General features: G+C 41.9%; 1 protein-coding gene across 6 annotated transcripts in view; it reads right to left on the bottom strand.

Annotated features, from left to right (window-relative positions):
• Positions 1-11,451, bottom strand: part of larp1b (La ribonucleoprotein 1B) — a 45,859-nt gene extending 34,408 nt beyond the window's left edge. For all 6 annotated transcript variants that reach the window (XM_061744316.1, XM_061744317.1, XM_061744319.1 and 3 more), the window contains exons 1-3: positions 10,586-11,451; positions 4,409-4,470; positions 695-751 (exon numbers count right to left, since the gene is read on the bottom strand). In XM_061744316.1, coding sequence (XP_061600300.1) covers positions 695-751; positions 4,409-4,470; positions 10,586-10,937 — 471 coding nt within the window. In that variant the 5' untranslated portion in view covers positions 10,938-11,451. The remainder of the gene's footprint in view (positions 1-694; positions 752-4,408; positions 4,471-10,585) is intronic.
• Positions 11,452-16,835: the final 5,384 nt, after the last annotated feature.

Here is a 16,835-nt window from a genome sequence, read left to right as displayed (position 1 = left end):
AGGACACAGGGTCTCACTTCTATGTCTGAAGTGTTTGATGATGGTCACTAAAGGGGATTTTTCTTCATTCATGTCAGTTGCTTTAACAGTGGGTTTAAGAAGGAAATGTCACGTAATATATGATATTTCAGATTTAAATGTACATATAAGCTTTTACGATTAAAATTAATAAAAAAGCATGACATGCCACGTTATTGTTCATCTGAGGACTCATTTACCTCGTTTTAAGACGCATTTAGAACCAGATCTTTTCACTATGCCACGATACACAAAACCATATAACTCAAAGAAGTTTACTTTCATTTATATACAGTTGTAATTTAGGGACTTAAGTGATTTTTTTTTAGTCACCGTAAGCTGTCCAATTTAAAACATGCTTTTTTGCAGATAAAGGAATTAACAACAAAAAAACACTGAAGCCTAAAAACATGTTAACATTTCAAAACTTCACCTTTAAGGTATTTTAAAGTCTTAAAATTAGATTAATTTCATTTGCACTGTCAGTAACGGTGTATTTTCTGCCCTCTCACTGCCGAGGTCATCAGCAGAGCTACACCCTACTGGACAAAATCAGAAAAGCTTCTCTGTTATTGAACCATCAGTAAAAGTGGGGAAAAACAAGCGCAACTTATTCTTGTATCAATGATTTTTGCCGTCTCGCTCACTCAATCAATCATCCAACCATGTGTTGTACCTCTTTGGCCAGTTCTCCAGGTGTAGGCCAGTTTGTGATATCGCTGAAATCACTCGACTGTGAAACCAAGACACAAATAAGATAAATCAATCAATGGTTATGTCAAAATTTCAGCATTCAAAAAGATGCACCGTTACCGCAAATCATTTCAACATTGACCGCGATGCGGTCGACCAGGTAGAAACCGGTTGGGAGGAAAAAGGGAGGTCAGTGCTCCGTCTGTGAGGAAACTGCAAACAACAACGATAAACATCCACCGCTGTGGATGTTGTACATTTGGAAAAACTGATATGAGATCAAGGTTAAGTAGACAAGGAGCGGGGCCCCGCAGCGCTCAGCTGGTGGACTGGGCATTTACAGGGGCAGGCTCCAGTCCCGGCCTGGGGCTCACTGCTGCACATCTTCCCCCCGTCTTTACCCACGTTTCCTGTCTGGACACTTTCAAAATAAAGCCCAGCAGAGCCACAAAAAAAAAAAAAAAAAAAAAATGATATGTGTGTGTGTGTGTGTGTGTGTGTGTGTGTATATATATACACACACACACACATCATTTTTTTTATAATATATATATATATATATATATATATATATATAATAATGCCAACACCAACATTCATACACATTCAAACGGGGCAATGTGGGTAAGGTGTCTTGCCCAGGGACACTACGACAGCCAACTGGGACAGAGCGGGATTCGAACCGCCGACCTTCCGATCATTGGACGACCCGCTCTACCACCTGAGCTACTGCCGCCCCTATATATATATATATATATATATATATATATATATATATATATATATATATATATATATATATATATATATATATATATATATATATATATATATATATAAGGTGTATATATATATATATATATATATATATATATATAATTTTTTTGTGGCTCTCCTGGGCTTTATTATAATAATGCGGTGCGTGATTGTGCGTCTTTGTCGGTGACAATGCGGTATGGAAGGGTCCTGCCATGGAGGATTTGGACCTATGTGTATGCATGCGTATGTATGTGTATATATATATATATATATATATATATATATATACACACATACATACATACATACATACATATACACACACACACACATATATATATATATATATATATATATATATATATATATATATATATATATATATATATATATATATATATATATACATACATACATACATACATACATACATACATACATACATACATACATACATACATACACACACACACACACACACACACACACACACACACATATAAATATATATATATATACACATACATACATACACACACACACACACAGAGTTTGGTAGTAACGAGTTACATTTACTTGAGTAACTTTTGGGAAATTTTGTACTTTTAGGAGTAGTTTTGAATCACTATACTACTTTTACTTGAGTAGATTTGTGAAGAAGAAACCTTACTCTTACTCCGCTACATTAGGCTACGTTGAGCTGTTACTTTTCTTTTATCCCTTTTATCCATATACGCACCAATCCCATGACATCACTGGGTGATTCTATGGGAAAAATGTTTGTTTTTTTCAGACGTTACTCAAAAGTTACTCAGTACTTGAGTAGTTTTTTCACCAATTACTGTTTTACTTGTAATTATTTATTATTTTTATTTTTTTTAATTATTATTATTTTTTTAATTAAGATAAGTAGACTGATTACACGCTGAGCAGGAAAATTAAAACTGATCCTAAAAGGGAGTTGTAGTTTTTTTTTTTTTTACTTAGATACAGAAGTCAACAAAATTTAGTGTTTAATTTATCTTTTAAATAATCTGAGTGATGTGCAAAAGTTTGTGCTCTAGCTCGAATCAGATATCCAAAGACAGCCCAAGACGCCATTACAGATGACCTCATTCTTGCTAGGGCAATCAAAATAGTGCATGATTATACCATTACTATTATCTGAAATTACAATAGTAGTTTTATGCAATAGTTTCTATTCATCTGCATTAAAAACTGCAGTAAATTGACAGAAATGTCATACATGTTTTCAATTCTCTGATAAAGTAAACTCACTGAAGCCCCTGTAAGACATACAATACAACTCATGTCCCTCCCTCCCCCCGACAACCATCACTTGGCGATTTTTAGGCAATATTCTGCAGCAGCCCGTCGGGTCAGATCTCGTAGCATATCTGTATCACTTTCAACTCAGGTTTGAACTTCTGCAGACACATTAATAGACGAGACACGCCGCAGCAGCAGAGGGCCGAGGAGGCTGATGATCAGCTGTTCTGAGAAATCCAACTTTTTCTTTTTACAAAATGCAACGGGCTTGTTGGCTTGAGAAGAACTTTCATGGCCAAGCAACCTGCTATTGAGGCGACTTTACTAAAGGGGGGGCTATGTTGCGCTTCTCTGTGCTGCTTTCATATGACAAACTGCTGTGACGGAGGAAAGGTTAAAGGTGAAGTAAAGGATCACATTTTTCTAATGTGGATGATGACACTTTTACAGAGGTTTAAAAATACTTACCAAATGATCTATACCCCCCCCCCTAATTATCCAATTTCCAATCATGAGAAACTTTACTAATGTAACTAAGTTATGAACTTATTGATGTTACATGTCTAAAAAGACTTTGATGGCTATAATATTCCTAAACTGCACAAACGTTTTTAGCAGACATGGCGTAATAGTGGTCAGACACAATTAAATCATTACTTGTGACAATTTATATGAAAACCACTAAGAAAAACTAACTCGTCCCAACAGCCCTGCCAATATGCAACTACATATAACAATGTTCTGCATTAAAAAGGGCTAACTCTCGTTAGCAGACCACAGTAACCCGAGCTTAGCTGCTCATTTATTTTCTGTGTTCAATTTAAAATCAACACCAATTAAACAGCATTTAAACTAATTTATGTATAAAACAGCAATAAGTAAGAAAGAATTAAAGCCTGACTTTATGTTAAAGACCTCTCATTTACGTGCTATGGAGTTTGTTTACAGTGAATTAAAATGTGCAGCGGGGACTTCTTTCCTTTCTTCAAAATTCTGAGCAATCTATTCTTATCCATAATAACAAAAAGGGTATTATATCTATGCACATAAAAAAAATAAAGGGCTCGTGTATGACAATAAAACTATTCCATTTACTTTTGTTATTTAGCCAGAAATAACACAGTATGTTGCCAACGTGAATGGAAATGAATACATGTGAAATTCCCTCCGTGTGCGTGCAGCCTGCCAACTATAAAATATGACTGTCAGCTGGTCGAATTCTGGGACAAGGGGGGTACTTACACCTTCGATAAAAACCCTACACGTTAAAGACCGCCAACGCTGGTGTAAAAGATGAGTGGAAAAGTTGGAAAAACAAACACAACCGCAGGATAGTTACTAACGCTTGAAAACAGATGTGGATTTCCCAGTGTGTCGTCAGCAGCACGGATAAAAACTGAACCTGTGACGACTCCAAAAGGGCCAAACACAGGAAAAACAAGATCTCTTAGTCTTTTAAGAAACATTTTAGAGGCTACACCTTTTCCCCCTTTATCATAAATTACTGAGACATACCTGCAAATATATCAATGTATTTTTTATGTTATAGTTCCAGGCTTGATAAGTACATCAACTCTTATGTCCCATCAGCTCCTAATGGGTGAATTATGCTAAACCTATGTTGCCAGGAGCTTAGGGAAACGCAAGAGAGAGAAGTGAGGAACATTACCTTGCTGGATTTTCTCGTTCTCGGCTTGCTGGCTCGGACGACTTTCAGAGCGTTTTGTTGATCTGCAGACACACAATCAATCAGTGAAATCATCGTAACATTACAGCGTGCAGAGGCCGAAATCAAACAACAGACTGATTGGACAGTCAGAATTTAACTGTGAGCAGGCCGTCGGTTAACAATGGTTGCTCAACACCAGCTATTGCACACTCTGCTCATCCGCGTTAGAGCAGCATTGGGAATTTCTGCCGTCACACAAATGAACAAATATACTCCCCGAGGGACTGAACTACTGATCTTATTGAGAGTGTTTTGTGTACAGTGTGTATGTGCAGGCTGGGAGTGGCCGCTGTAGTTGGACGGTCCCTATCGCCCAGCAGAGGATGGTGGGACTGATAAGACGTGCCGGGCCGTGCCGTGGCGTCCTCATGAATGGGGGTAATGCCTCGGTGAGTATGCAGACGTCCACCCATGGAGCTGCTTGTGGAGCAACCCTGTAAAACGATGCCTGTGCCAGAGTTGTGCGCTTCAAATATAGCTCCCCCCGGGTTGCTCGGTGCTCTGACACACATTCACAGCTCACATTTAGCAGAGCAGTTTAGACCATTAGTCCCTAGAGTTGAAAGTCAGTCTGAGCTCAAACTGCTACACTTTCAAAAATACTTCCCATCATCCACTAAGATGTGACTTTTTCCTGTGTGATTCTTAAACTTGATGCAGCCAAGTTTTCCCAAGACTCTGAGGTTGGTTTTACTCCGAGCAACTTTAAGCCCAGTTTACAAGTTGCTGAGCTTGCAGACTGGCGGTGGTGGTGGTGGTGGTGGGGGGGGGGGGGGGGGCACATAGGCCAGCAGTCCCCAGTCACCCACACACGCCGGCACTCAGTCCTTATGTGCGAATAATACAAAGACTCAAAGATGCTCACGACAGCTCCAAGCCAGAAAAGGAGGAGTAAACCCAACACACCAATTACAGGACTGTCTCAGAAAATTAGAATATTGTGATAAAGTTCTTTATTTTCTGTAATTCAATTAAAAAAAAAAAAAAAAAGTCATACATTCATTACAAATCAACTGAAATATTGCAAGCCTTTTATTATTTTAATATTGCTGATTATGGCTTATAGTTTAAGATTAGGATTCCCAGAATATTCTAATTTTTTGAGATAGGATATTTGAGTTTTCTTAAGCTGTAAACCATGATCAGCAATATTAAAATAATAAAAGGCTTGCAATATTTCAGTTGATTTGTAATGAATCCAGAATGTATGACATTTTTGTTTTTGTAATTGCATTACAGAAAACCACAATATTCTAATTTTCTCAGACAGTCCTGTATGTTATTTACTCTCAACAGGTCCATGTGGGGGCGTGGCCTCTAAATTAAAGACCAGCAGAAAAGTATATGCTACATTAAAAGGAGCTTGAGGCTCCTTTTAAGAAATGAGACTCTCTAGCGACACCCTTCACCACGACGGCCATCGGGGGTACTGCAGCCAACAGTGAAGCCGGCACGGGAGAACGGGGAGAACGCGCATGCAGCGTCATGTGACGTCACATCCGCAGGACAGCGCGGGAAATTCGGGACCGAATTGCAGCACATTTTGCAGCACACAGCCTGTTCAAGGCAAAGGAGAGATACACTAGAGGGCTCATTCTTTTTGATTTGGAACGCTTCATCTGACATTATTACTAGAAAACTTAAAATGTATACAGATTTTTTTCATAAATCTTGCCACAATCCGGCCTCAAGCTCCTTTAACTATTCACCAGAATCATTGCTGCGTAACAATCCTGATGAATACAAGTTACAGAACTGTCTCAAAAAATTAGAATATTGTGATTTTCTGTAATGCAATTACAAAAACATAAATGTCATACATTCTGGATTCATTACAAATCAACTGAAATATTGCAAGGCTTTTATTATTTTAATATTGCTGATCATGGTTTACAGCTTAAGAAAACTCAAATATCCTATCTCAAAAAATGTGAATATTCGGGGAATCTTAAACTGTAAACCATAATCTAGAGACAAAGCTAGACAAAGTAAAAAAGCCACTATATAAGAACTAACCACTTAGCAGTGCATACATCTTTTAATCTCTGCATCCAAACGCTGAAGTTCAGGCTTTAACAATAAATGTGAATTATAATAGACAATCTCTTGCACAAATGAGGCTGTAAAGTGCACCCTTAGAAAATAAGTTCCTCCTGATGTCTTAACCTTTCCAAGGCTTCTACAGTGCAGAGGTTGGTGACACATCTAGAACCTGTTTAATGTTTTTTAAAGCGTCCATATAGGAACAGGTTAAACAGCTCCACAATAGAAGTCCTGATCTGAACATTACAGCCACATATTCACAGAAATGACAACTATAAGGCTAAGAAAGGCCCATCCAGATTAGTTACTAGACATCCACATCATAATGCAGCTCAACGCTGGACGTTCTCAAAGGAAATCAAAAGGAGAACTGGCTCTGAAAAAGGTTTTAAGTTACTTAGAAAGGACACATATGTGTTATATTTCCAGCTCCAAATGTGCAGTATCCAATATCAGAAATTAAGTATAGTATTATTTGAACTTTTTAAAAAGGTACACTGGATAAAAGAGAGGGATATTTTACTACCAAAGGAGGAACTAATGAACGATGTGTATTTTTGCTTGAAACCCTGACAAGTCAAAGTGACAGAGAGGAAAAAGTGTGATTGAAACTGAAACCAATTATTCACTATACAAATAGTATGCATATAAAGTTTCCATTCAAAGGTTTTGATTTAAACTTTTGACTGTAGCCCACAAACATGAGGAGGTTTTTACAGTTTAATTGCCCAACAAAGCAATCAAGGCTTTTGAAGTGCCTTTATTTTATTACGGTTCATTATCTTTTAGAGTAAATGATTAAACGGTACACTCTAAAATCAAAAATGCCATTAATCCAAATAATTATAGGTTCTTCCACGCAGCCAGCCACCCTGTGCCTGACGTGTGCTTGTAGTGATGACAGGAGCTGCTGGTGGGAGGAACCGCAGGCGTTCAGGCCATTGGACATGCAAAACGTGCCTTTACACAGCACAACGCAGCAGTTAGCTGGGCTAGCCTCACACCCGCGCCCCAGAGCCGTGCACGCCCCGACCCCCGAGCCCCCGAGCCCTCGGCCCGACCCCAGCCCCGAGACCCGGCCGGTCGGGTCTCACGCCTGGCCGCCGGGGGTAGCTGCTGCTGGTTACGGGAGTAGCTACAGCAGTAGCAGTTGTCAGCAATCAACACGTGGTGCTCAGGAGCAACCCGAGCAGGGGGGGGAGGGGGCAGCCCCCGCTCTGAGCACACACGCCACTTTATGCCTTTTATTCAACTCAGAATATGCCCAAATTAGGTGGGGAGCAGCCGTGCAGGGGAAGTTATGAAGCTGCATTTCACATTATTTGTTTTTTACTGTTCAATTGTGTCTCGCTGCTTTTAATGTTGATGTAAATCACTTTGAATTACCTTGTGTTGAATTGTGCTACAAATAAACCTGCCTTGCTGTCAAAAGGCAGCATCAACTGGACCGAGCAGTGCTGGGGGGGGGCTGGGACATGTCGGGAGATATGTTGTGGGGGGGTTGGGAATTGTTGTTGGGTGATATGTTGTTGGGGGGGGGGCTGGGAATTGCTGTTGGGTGATATGTTGTTGGGGGGGCTGGGACATGTCGGGAAATATGTTGTTGGGGGGGTTGGGAATTGTTGTTGGGCGATACGTTGTTGGGGGGGGCTGGGAATTGCTGTTGGGTGATATGTTGTTGGGGGGGGCTGGGACATGTCGGGAGATATGTTGTTGGGGGGGTTGGGAATTGTTGTTGGGTGATATGTTGTTGGGGGGGGGGGGCTGGGAATTGCTGTTGGGTGATACGTTGTTGGGGGGGGGGGGGGCTAGGAATTGCTGTTGGGCGATATGTTGTTGGGTGGGGGGGCTGGGAATTGCTGTTGGGTGATATGTTGTTGGGGGGGGGCTGGGAATTGCTGTTGGGTGATATGTTGTTGGGGGGGGGCTGGGAATTGCTGTTGGGTGATATGTTGTTGGGGGGGGGCTGGGAATTGCTGTTGGGTGATATGTTGTTGGGGGGGGCTGGGAATTGCTGTTGGGTGATATGTTGTTGGGGGGGGGCTGGGAATTGCTGTTGGGTGATATGTTGTTGGGGGGGGGGCTGGGAATTGCTGTTGGGTGATATGTTGTTGGGGGGGGGGGGCTGGGAATTGCTGTTGGGCGATATGTTGTTGGGGGGGCTGGGAATTGCTGTTGGGCGATACGTTGTTGGGGGGGGCTGGGAATTGCTGTTGGGTGATACGTTGTTGGGGGGGGGGCTGGGAATTGCTGTTGGGTGATATGTTGTTGGGGGGGGGGCTGGGAATTGCTGTTGGGTGATACGTTGTTGGGGGGGGGCTGGGAATTGCTGTTGGGTGATATGTTGTTGGGGGGGGGCTGGGAATTGCTGTTGGTTGATATGTTGTTGGGGGGGGGCTGGGAATTGCTGTTGGGTGATATGTTGTTGGGGGGGGGCTGGGAATTGCTGTTGGTTGATATGTTGTTGGGGGGGCTGGGACATGTCGGGAGATATGTTGTTGGGGGGCCGGGAATTGCTGTTGGGCGATATGTTGTTGGGGGGGCCGGGAATTGCTGTTGGGCGATATGTTGTTGGGGGGGCCGGGAATTGCTGTTGGGCGATATGTTGTTGGGGGGGCCGGGACATGTTGGGCGATATGTTGTTGGGGGGCCGGGACATGTTGGGTGAAATGTTGTTGGGGGGGCTGGGACATGTTGGGTGATATGTTGTGGGGGGGCTGGGAATTGTTGTTGGGTGATATGTTGTGGGGGGGTTGGGACATGTTGGGGGGCCGGCACATGTTGGGTGATATGTTGTTGGGGGGGGCCGGGACATGTTGGGTGATATGTTGTTGGGGGGGCCGGGACATGTTGGGAGATATGTTGTTGGGGGGGCCGGGACATGTTGGGAGATATGTTGTTGGGGGGCTGGGACATGTTGGGTGATATGTTGTTGGGGGGGCTGGGACATGTTTGGTGATATGTTGTTGGGGGGCTGGGACATGTTGGGTGATATGTTGTTGGGGGGGCTGGGACATGTTGGGTGATATGTTGTTGGGGGGGCTGGGACATGTTGGGTGATATGTTGTTGGGGGGGCTGGGACATGTTGGGAGATATGTTGTTGGGGGGCTGGGACATGTTGGGACATATGTCGTTGGGGGGCCGGGACATATGTCGTTGGGGGGCCGGGACATATGTCGTTGGGGGGCCAGGACATGTTGGGAGATATGTTGTTGGGGGGCTGGGACATGTTGGGTGATATGTTGTTGGGGGGCTGGGACATGTTGGGTGATATGTTGTTGGGGGGGCCGGGACATGTTGGGTGATATGTTGTTGGGGGGGCCGGGACATGTTGGGAGATATGTTGTTGGGGGCCGGGACATGTTGGGAGATATGTTGTTGGGGGCCGGGACATGTTGGGAGATGTGTTGTTGGGGGGGCTGGGACATGTTGGGAGATATGTTGTTGGGGGCCGGGACATGTTGGGTGATATGTTGTTGGGGGGGCTGGGACATGTTGGGTGATATGTTGTTGGGGGGCTGGGACATGTTGGGACATATGTCGTTGGGGGGCCGGGACATATGTCGTTGGGGGGCCGGGACATATGTCGTTGGGGGGCCAGGACATGTTGGGAGATATGTTGTTGGGGGGCTGGGACATGTTGGGTGATATGTTGTTGGGGGGGCTGGGACATGTTGGGTGATATGTTGTTGGGGGGGCTGGGACATGTTGGGAGATATGTTGTTGGGGGGCTGGGACATGTTGGGACATATGTCGTTGGGGGGCCGGGACATATGTCGTTGGGGGGCCGGGACATATGTCGTTGGGGGGCCAGGACATGTTGGGAGATATGTTGTTGGGGGGCTGGGACATGTTGGGTGATATGTTGTTGGGGGGGCCGGGACATGTTGGGAGATATGTTGTTGGGGGCCGGGACATGTTGGGTGATATGTTGTTGGGGGGGCTGGGACATGTTGGGTGATATGTTGTTGGGGGGGCCGGGACATGTTGGGAGATATGTTGTTGGGGGCCGGGACATGTTGGGAGATATGTTGTTGGGGGGGTGGGACATGTTGGAACAGAGTTTTCCTCACCTTTCTCCTGGGAGCTGGAGGTGATGGAGCTGGAGGTGATGGGGGTGATGGAGGGCAGCGGGACCCTCCCCGTGGTCCTCTTGGTCCAGGGGTTGACTCTGGGTGGAGGAGCCTCCACCACCGCCTCCTTACCCGCTCCCCCCGCCGGCTCCGCGTTGCTGCTGCCGCCCTCGTTCTCCTTGTCCTGGTCTTTGCACTTCTTGTCCGCCTTGTCTGCCCCGTCCTGCCCCCTGTCCTTGTCCCGGTCCTGCGGGTCTGTGTGCAGGGCTCCCCCCCCGGGCTGGCCGGGGCTGCCCTGCGGCTCTCCGGCGGAGCTGGCCGCCGTCAGCCCCGGCTCCACCTCGGTGGACATGCTGCTGCTTTCCTCGCTGCTGTCAGGTCCAGTGTGGCTCCGCTGCTCCCGCTGGCAGAGCCCGGGGCTCAGCACATCCACACCTGGGGGGACCAGGGTCTGACCAGGCTCTGGACCAGGGTCTGGGCTACCAGGGTCTGGGGGGGGACCAGGGTCTGGGCTACCAGGGTCTGGGGGGACCAGGGTCTGGGGGGGACCAGTTCTAGGGGGGACCAGGTTCCTGGAGCACCAGTTAGCCACACAGTTAGCTCCTGCAGCTAACGGTTAGCTCGCCAGCAGCGTGCAGGAGCACGGACCTAAAAGTTTCTTTCCGCCCTCGTTAACTGCTTCATATCAACAAATAGTTACCTCCGATCCGAAAAAAAGAGTGAACGCCAAGATGACACACGGTTATCTGGTTCTCCGGTAAGTTCCAAGTGAGTAAAAAAGGAAGGTAAAGTAAAGGCTGGAGTAGCGACCTCTCGTCGGAGTCTCCGGTTCCAGGTCCACGCTGCCAGCAGCTCGTGTGCGACCTGCTGCCTCATGGCTGATTTATGCTTCTGCGTTAAAGCGACGCAGAGCCTACAGCATAGGGTACGCGTCATCGCGTAACCTACGCCGTAGGCCCTGCGTTGGTTTAACGCGGAACCATAAATCAGCCTTCATGCTGTAAACAGCGACTCTGCTGCCCCCGGCGGACACCCACCGCACTGCAGCCACACCGACTCCTACTATAAATACATACACACCCAGACAGGGAAGAGGGACGAAAAATGACTACAGGACTGTCTCAGAAAATTAGAATATTGTGATAAAGTTCTTCTGTAATGCAATTAAAAAATCTAAAATGTCATATATCCTGGATTCATTACAAATCAACTGAAATATTGCAAGCCTTTTATTATTTTAATATTGCTGATTATGGTTTACAGTTTAAGATTAAGATTCCCAGAATATTCTAATTTTTTGAGATAGGATATTTGAGTTTTCTTAAACTGTAAGCCATGATCAGCAATATTAAAATAATAAAAGGCTTGCAATATTTCAGTTGATTTGTAATGAATCCAGAATGTATGACATTTTTGTTTTTGTAATTGCATTACAGAAAATCACAATATTCTAATTTTCTGAGACAGTCCTGTAAACAACAAATAAAAACAAAGAAATACACATATAAATACAAAAATAAATACAAAAATAGACAAATGCAAGTTAAAAAAAGAATTAGCCTTTTTCATGGGCAAAACATACATATTTATGTATTCATTTATTTATCTATACATTTATATGTGTATTTGTTTTTCTATTTATTTATTTATGCATTTATTTATAAGTGTATTTATTTTATATTTATCTGTTTTGTAATTTTTGGTCCCTCATACATAGGTACTGGATGATCATTTTCCCACTATGAAAACCAAACGGTGTAGAGTCTTAAAACTACAGGACTGTCTCAGAAATTTAGAATATTGTGATTTTCTGTAATGCAATTACAAAAACAAAAATGTCATACATTCTGGATTCATTACAAATCAACTGAAATATTGCAAGCCTTTTATTATTTTAATATTGCTGATCATGGCTTACAGCTTAAGAAAACTCAAATATCCTATCTCAAAAAATTAGAATATTCTGGGAATCTTAATATTAAACTGTAAGCCATAATCAGCAATATTAAAATAATAAAAGGCTTGCAATATTTCAGTTGATTTGTAATGAATCCAGAATGTATGACAGTTTTTTTTTTAATTGCATTACAGAAAATAAAGAACTTTATCACAATATTCTAATTTTCTGAGACAGTCCTGTAAATACAAAAATAGACAAATGCAAGTTAAAAAAAAGAATTAGCCTTTTTCATGGGCAAAACATTTAGTTATCTATACATTTATGTGTATTTGTTTTTTGTATTTATTTATTTATGCATTTATTTATTTATAAGTGTATTTATTTTTTGTCATTCTGTGCTCACTTCAGGCTAAACACTGTATAGCAACTTCCTGGAATGGCACTGAACCTCCCATAATTAAACATTGGTTTAACAGTCTTTCCAACGTTCTAGCCATGGAGAAGTTAACCTACGCCACCAAGGGGAAAATACAGAGTTTCTTTAAGTTATGGGGACATTTTATTAAATATCTCGAAAGTCACCAATCAGGAAGTGTATAAAGAAAATGTAATATTCAACACATCAGCTCTATAGGAAACGCAGGGTTTTATATATATATTTTCTTTCTATTTATTTATTTTATTTTATTTTTTATTTTATTGAATTTTCCTTTATTCATTTATATATTTTTTCAGTAGTTCCTGGTTTTGTCTTTTCTTTTCTCTATGAATGTTGACATGTAAATCCTCATTAATGTGAAAAAATAAAAAAATACATGTAAAACAATATGAAATATAAACTAAGCAGAATTATGAAAATGCAGACAGAAATGGAACTGCAAATAAACTAAAATTTGTACAAGTTTGGTAAATTGGTGTGCAATATCAGTTCTTAATATTTTTTGTTTATTTTTATTTATCTTTTTATTTATTTACATGTACAAAGAACATGGAATCATCATGGGTGCTACAGGTGAAATGCAAAAAATGTTTTACACACACATCCTAGCCTAATGTCACACTATTTCCCAGCGTTCAATTTCCAACTGAAGTCTTAAAATAAAAATAAGTCTCTCCATACAGCAAATGTCTTGAATGATCCACTGTTGGAGGGTCTCGTTGCAACCACCTTTTTAGATATGGTTTTCTTACCACCAGCCAAAATAATCTTCAACAGTAACAAGAGAAAAATCTAAATCCACCCCTGTCATTTTACTTATCTCAGAGACACCTCCCTCCAGAATAACTGGTTGGTTAGCCATCCACATGGTCTCCAGCAGAAGCCTCGGCTCTGTGTGCCTGTTTGCAGAGATGTTAATTTAGGAGTTATAAATAATCTAACCACATTTTTCCTGCTGAACTCTCTTAAAGATCTTGAATTTACGGCCGTCGCTTGTGTCTCACATATTTCTATCCATGTCTCTTCTGATATTTGTGTGTCTGACTCCTCCCATATTTGTTTCATGGATAACGTTGAGGGATTTTTAGAGGCTTGTATACTTCCATACATTCTTGAGACCAACTTTTTATTTTCTTTCTTTTTACATGCCTCATGAAACACAGAAATTAAATTGTATTCCTCCTCCACCTTGATTTGTTTTATTACAATAGTCTCTGACTTGCATGTATCTATGTCTCAGTCCTGCTTCTCCAGTCCAAATGTTAATTAACTCATAAGTTCAGTGTGCAATAGTCAGTACTCGAGTTGTAAAAAAAAAAATCAGGGGGGATGGTGGATTTTATCATATGTGGACAGATAATTTGTGCTGATTACAAATAATATAATATATTACAAATAATAGCACAGACCAAAACACCTGCAGAAATTCTGCAGGAATGACATAGCAGCAGTTAAATGCAGCATCTTACATCAAATACATCAGAACACAAAAATAAAGAACAGTTTTCTGAACTTATCAATATGACTCTGTCCTTCACAGGGTAAGTAAAATGGATCACTGCAAAAACTCAAAATCTTAACAAGAATATTTGTCCTATTTCTAGTTAAAATGTCTAATTTTAGTAAAAAAAAATCTTATTACACTTAAAACAAGACTCATCACTGGAAAAAACAACAATTTTCACCTGTTTCAAGTAGATTTTCACTTGAAATAAGTGGAAAAATCTGCCAGTGGAACAAGATTTTTTTGCTTGTAATGAGAAGATAAATCTTTTCCTACTTATTTCAAGTGAAAATTTACTTAAAACTGGTGAAAATTGTCAAATAAGTTATTCATGGTGTTATTTTTCTGGTGATGACTCTAAATGTTGAAATGGCAGCAATACTACATTCATTGATGAAATGACATAATGGATGGAAAGGGGGATGACAGTTTTACACGGGGGATGATTTGGACCGTTTTTATTTCAAGGGGGATGCCATCCCCCCTCATCCCCCTCAACTCCAGTACTGGCAATAGTCAACAAAGGGGTGTGCGAGTAAACAACAGCAACTGAGTGAGGTAGTCCATGATTATAAACTCCTGGCTTCTGTTTGGTGGCAGTGGGACACAAAGCTTTTTTGGTCTAGAAATTCTCCATTTCACGCCGCGGCACCCCAGGTCTGACCGTAGAAGTGTTTAAAAGTGTAAACGTGTGAACGGCCCACATGGGCGGGCGTCCTTGAGAGTGGAGCCGGCTGTCCTGTGGACTTTGCAGTTGTAGGTGCTCTAAACCGGGGCTGGGCCCCCCTGGTCCTGCAGGACCCGGGCCCTGCAGGTTTTAGAAGGGTCTCTGGTTCATCACACCCTGATACCAGTGACTGTCATCAACAGCGTTGTGCAGCACGTGATGACGTCCTGATGATGACTATTAATTAGAATCAATGTGTGTTGATGCAAGGAGACATCTAAAACAGTGTACAATTGCAATAAGGTTATATTGTGTCCACTGCACAGACTCAAGGCACAAAAATAAGGTGCACTGTTTTACATATATCTTTACACTGGTAAAATGTACGTGAAGTGGATATTGTACACTGCAAATACTTGAACACAACGTCCAATTAAATAACTTTTTATTGGTCTAAAGGTATCTGAAATAGACATGGTACAACTGCAAATACATTAACATGGTGTTCACTTCACATATGTCACACTGGTCAATAGGTAAGTGAGGTGGACAACGTGCAACGGCAGTACTTCTACATTTAGTCCACTTGACACCCAAGATGCAATAATAAGGTATAATGGTTTGGACAATTTTTTCCTCATCATAAACCAAAAGTATTTGAAATGGCCATCCATCCATCCATCCATCCATCCATCCATCCATCCTGCATCCTGAATATTCCAGTTTTTGTATTTTGTGTCTCTGTTGTTCCTAGTTGACACAGGGCTAAAAGATAGTATATCATTTAGGCGAAAATTGTGTAAGTGTGTTGTTTATAGTTTAAAGAGCTGCAGTGAACTTTATGTTGGTCAGAAAGATTCACATCTTAGCTTGAATGAATGCTTAAAAGGTCCCCTTTAAAATGATACCAAAGACAATATAGTGACACATTGACAGATTTCCTGTACATGAGTCTAAACCAGGATATGCAGCAGCATCTAAAATGTCATTTTCTGAAGGGGTGGGTAACTTCATGAGCTGATAACTATGATCCAGCTGCCACTCAGGAAGGTTATCATACCAGAATATTATCTATAGACACGGATCTTTTCAAAAATCATAATTAAGTTTTGTCCCCTTGGGTGGTGCTGACAAGTGACATTTTGGGCTCTGGCCCCTGGACTAAATGGACAACTCCTCCCACCCCCTGCATGTGACGGAGAGCCCTGATAAGCTCCCGCAGTGGCAGACTGAAACACCCCAGTGCAACACAGAGCGTTTACGGAAGTCTTTTATCCCAACGTCAGTCAGACTTTTTAACAGTTCCATGTAGTTTTTACTGGTGTTGTTGTCGTTGTCATTATCGGGTGACAGTCGCATGACATTACTGAAAAAAAAAGCACTTTTACTGTTTTTATATCCTTTTTTTTTTTTGACTGGGCATTTTTTTAATGTTTTTTTATCCAGCAAGCAGAGTACAGTCTTTCTATGTTTTTTATGTAATTTATTTATTATTCATCTGTCCTGTTTATTTCTGTTCTGTGTTGTGCTGCTGTGACAAATGAATTTCCCCTCGGGGATGAATAAAGTCTACCTTACCTTACCTTATAAAAATTAATGATCAAAATGAATCAATCAAAACGGGGCATCACCTGACTTTATCAGGAAAATAATAACTAAACAGCAAAATCAGTCTCAAAGTAGCTGTTATTCTATACGTGCCACCACAAACTTCATCATCTACGTGTGTGTGTGTGTGTG

The sequence above is a fragment of the Cololabis saira genome, chromosome 16, assembly GCF_033807715.1.
Source record: "Cololabis saira isolate AMF1-May2022 chromosome 16, fColSai1.1, whole genome shotgun sequence".
Taxonomy (NCBI): domain Eukaryota; kingdom Metazoa; phylum Chordata; class Actinopteri; order Beloniformes; family Belonidae; genus Cololabis; species Cololabis saira.
This window is presented reverse-complemented; position numbering and strand designations above follow the sequence as displayed.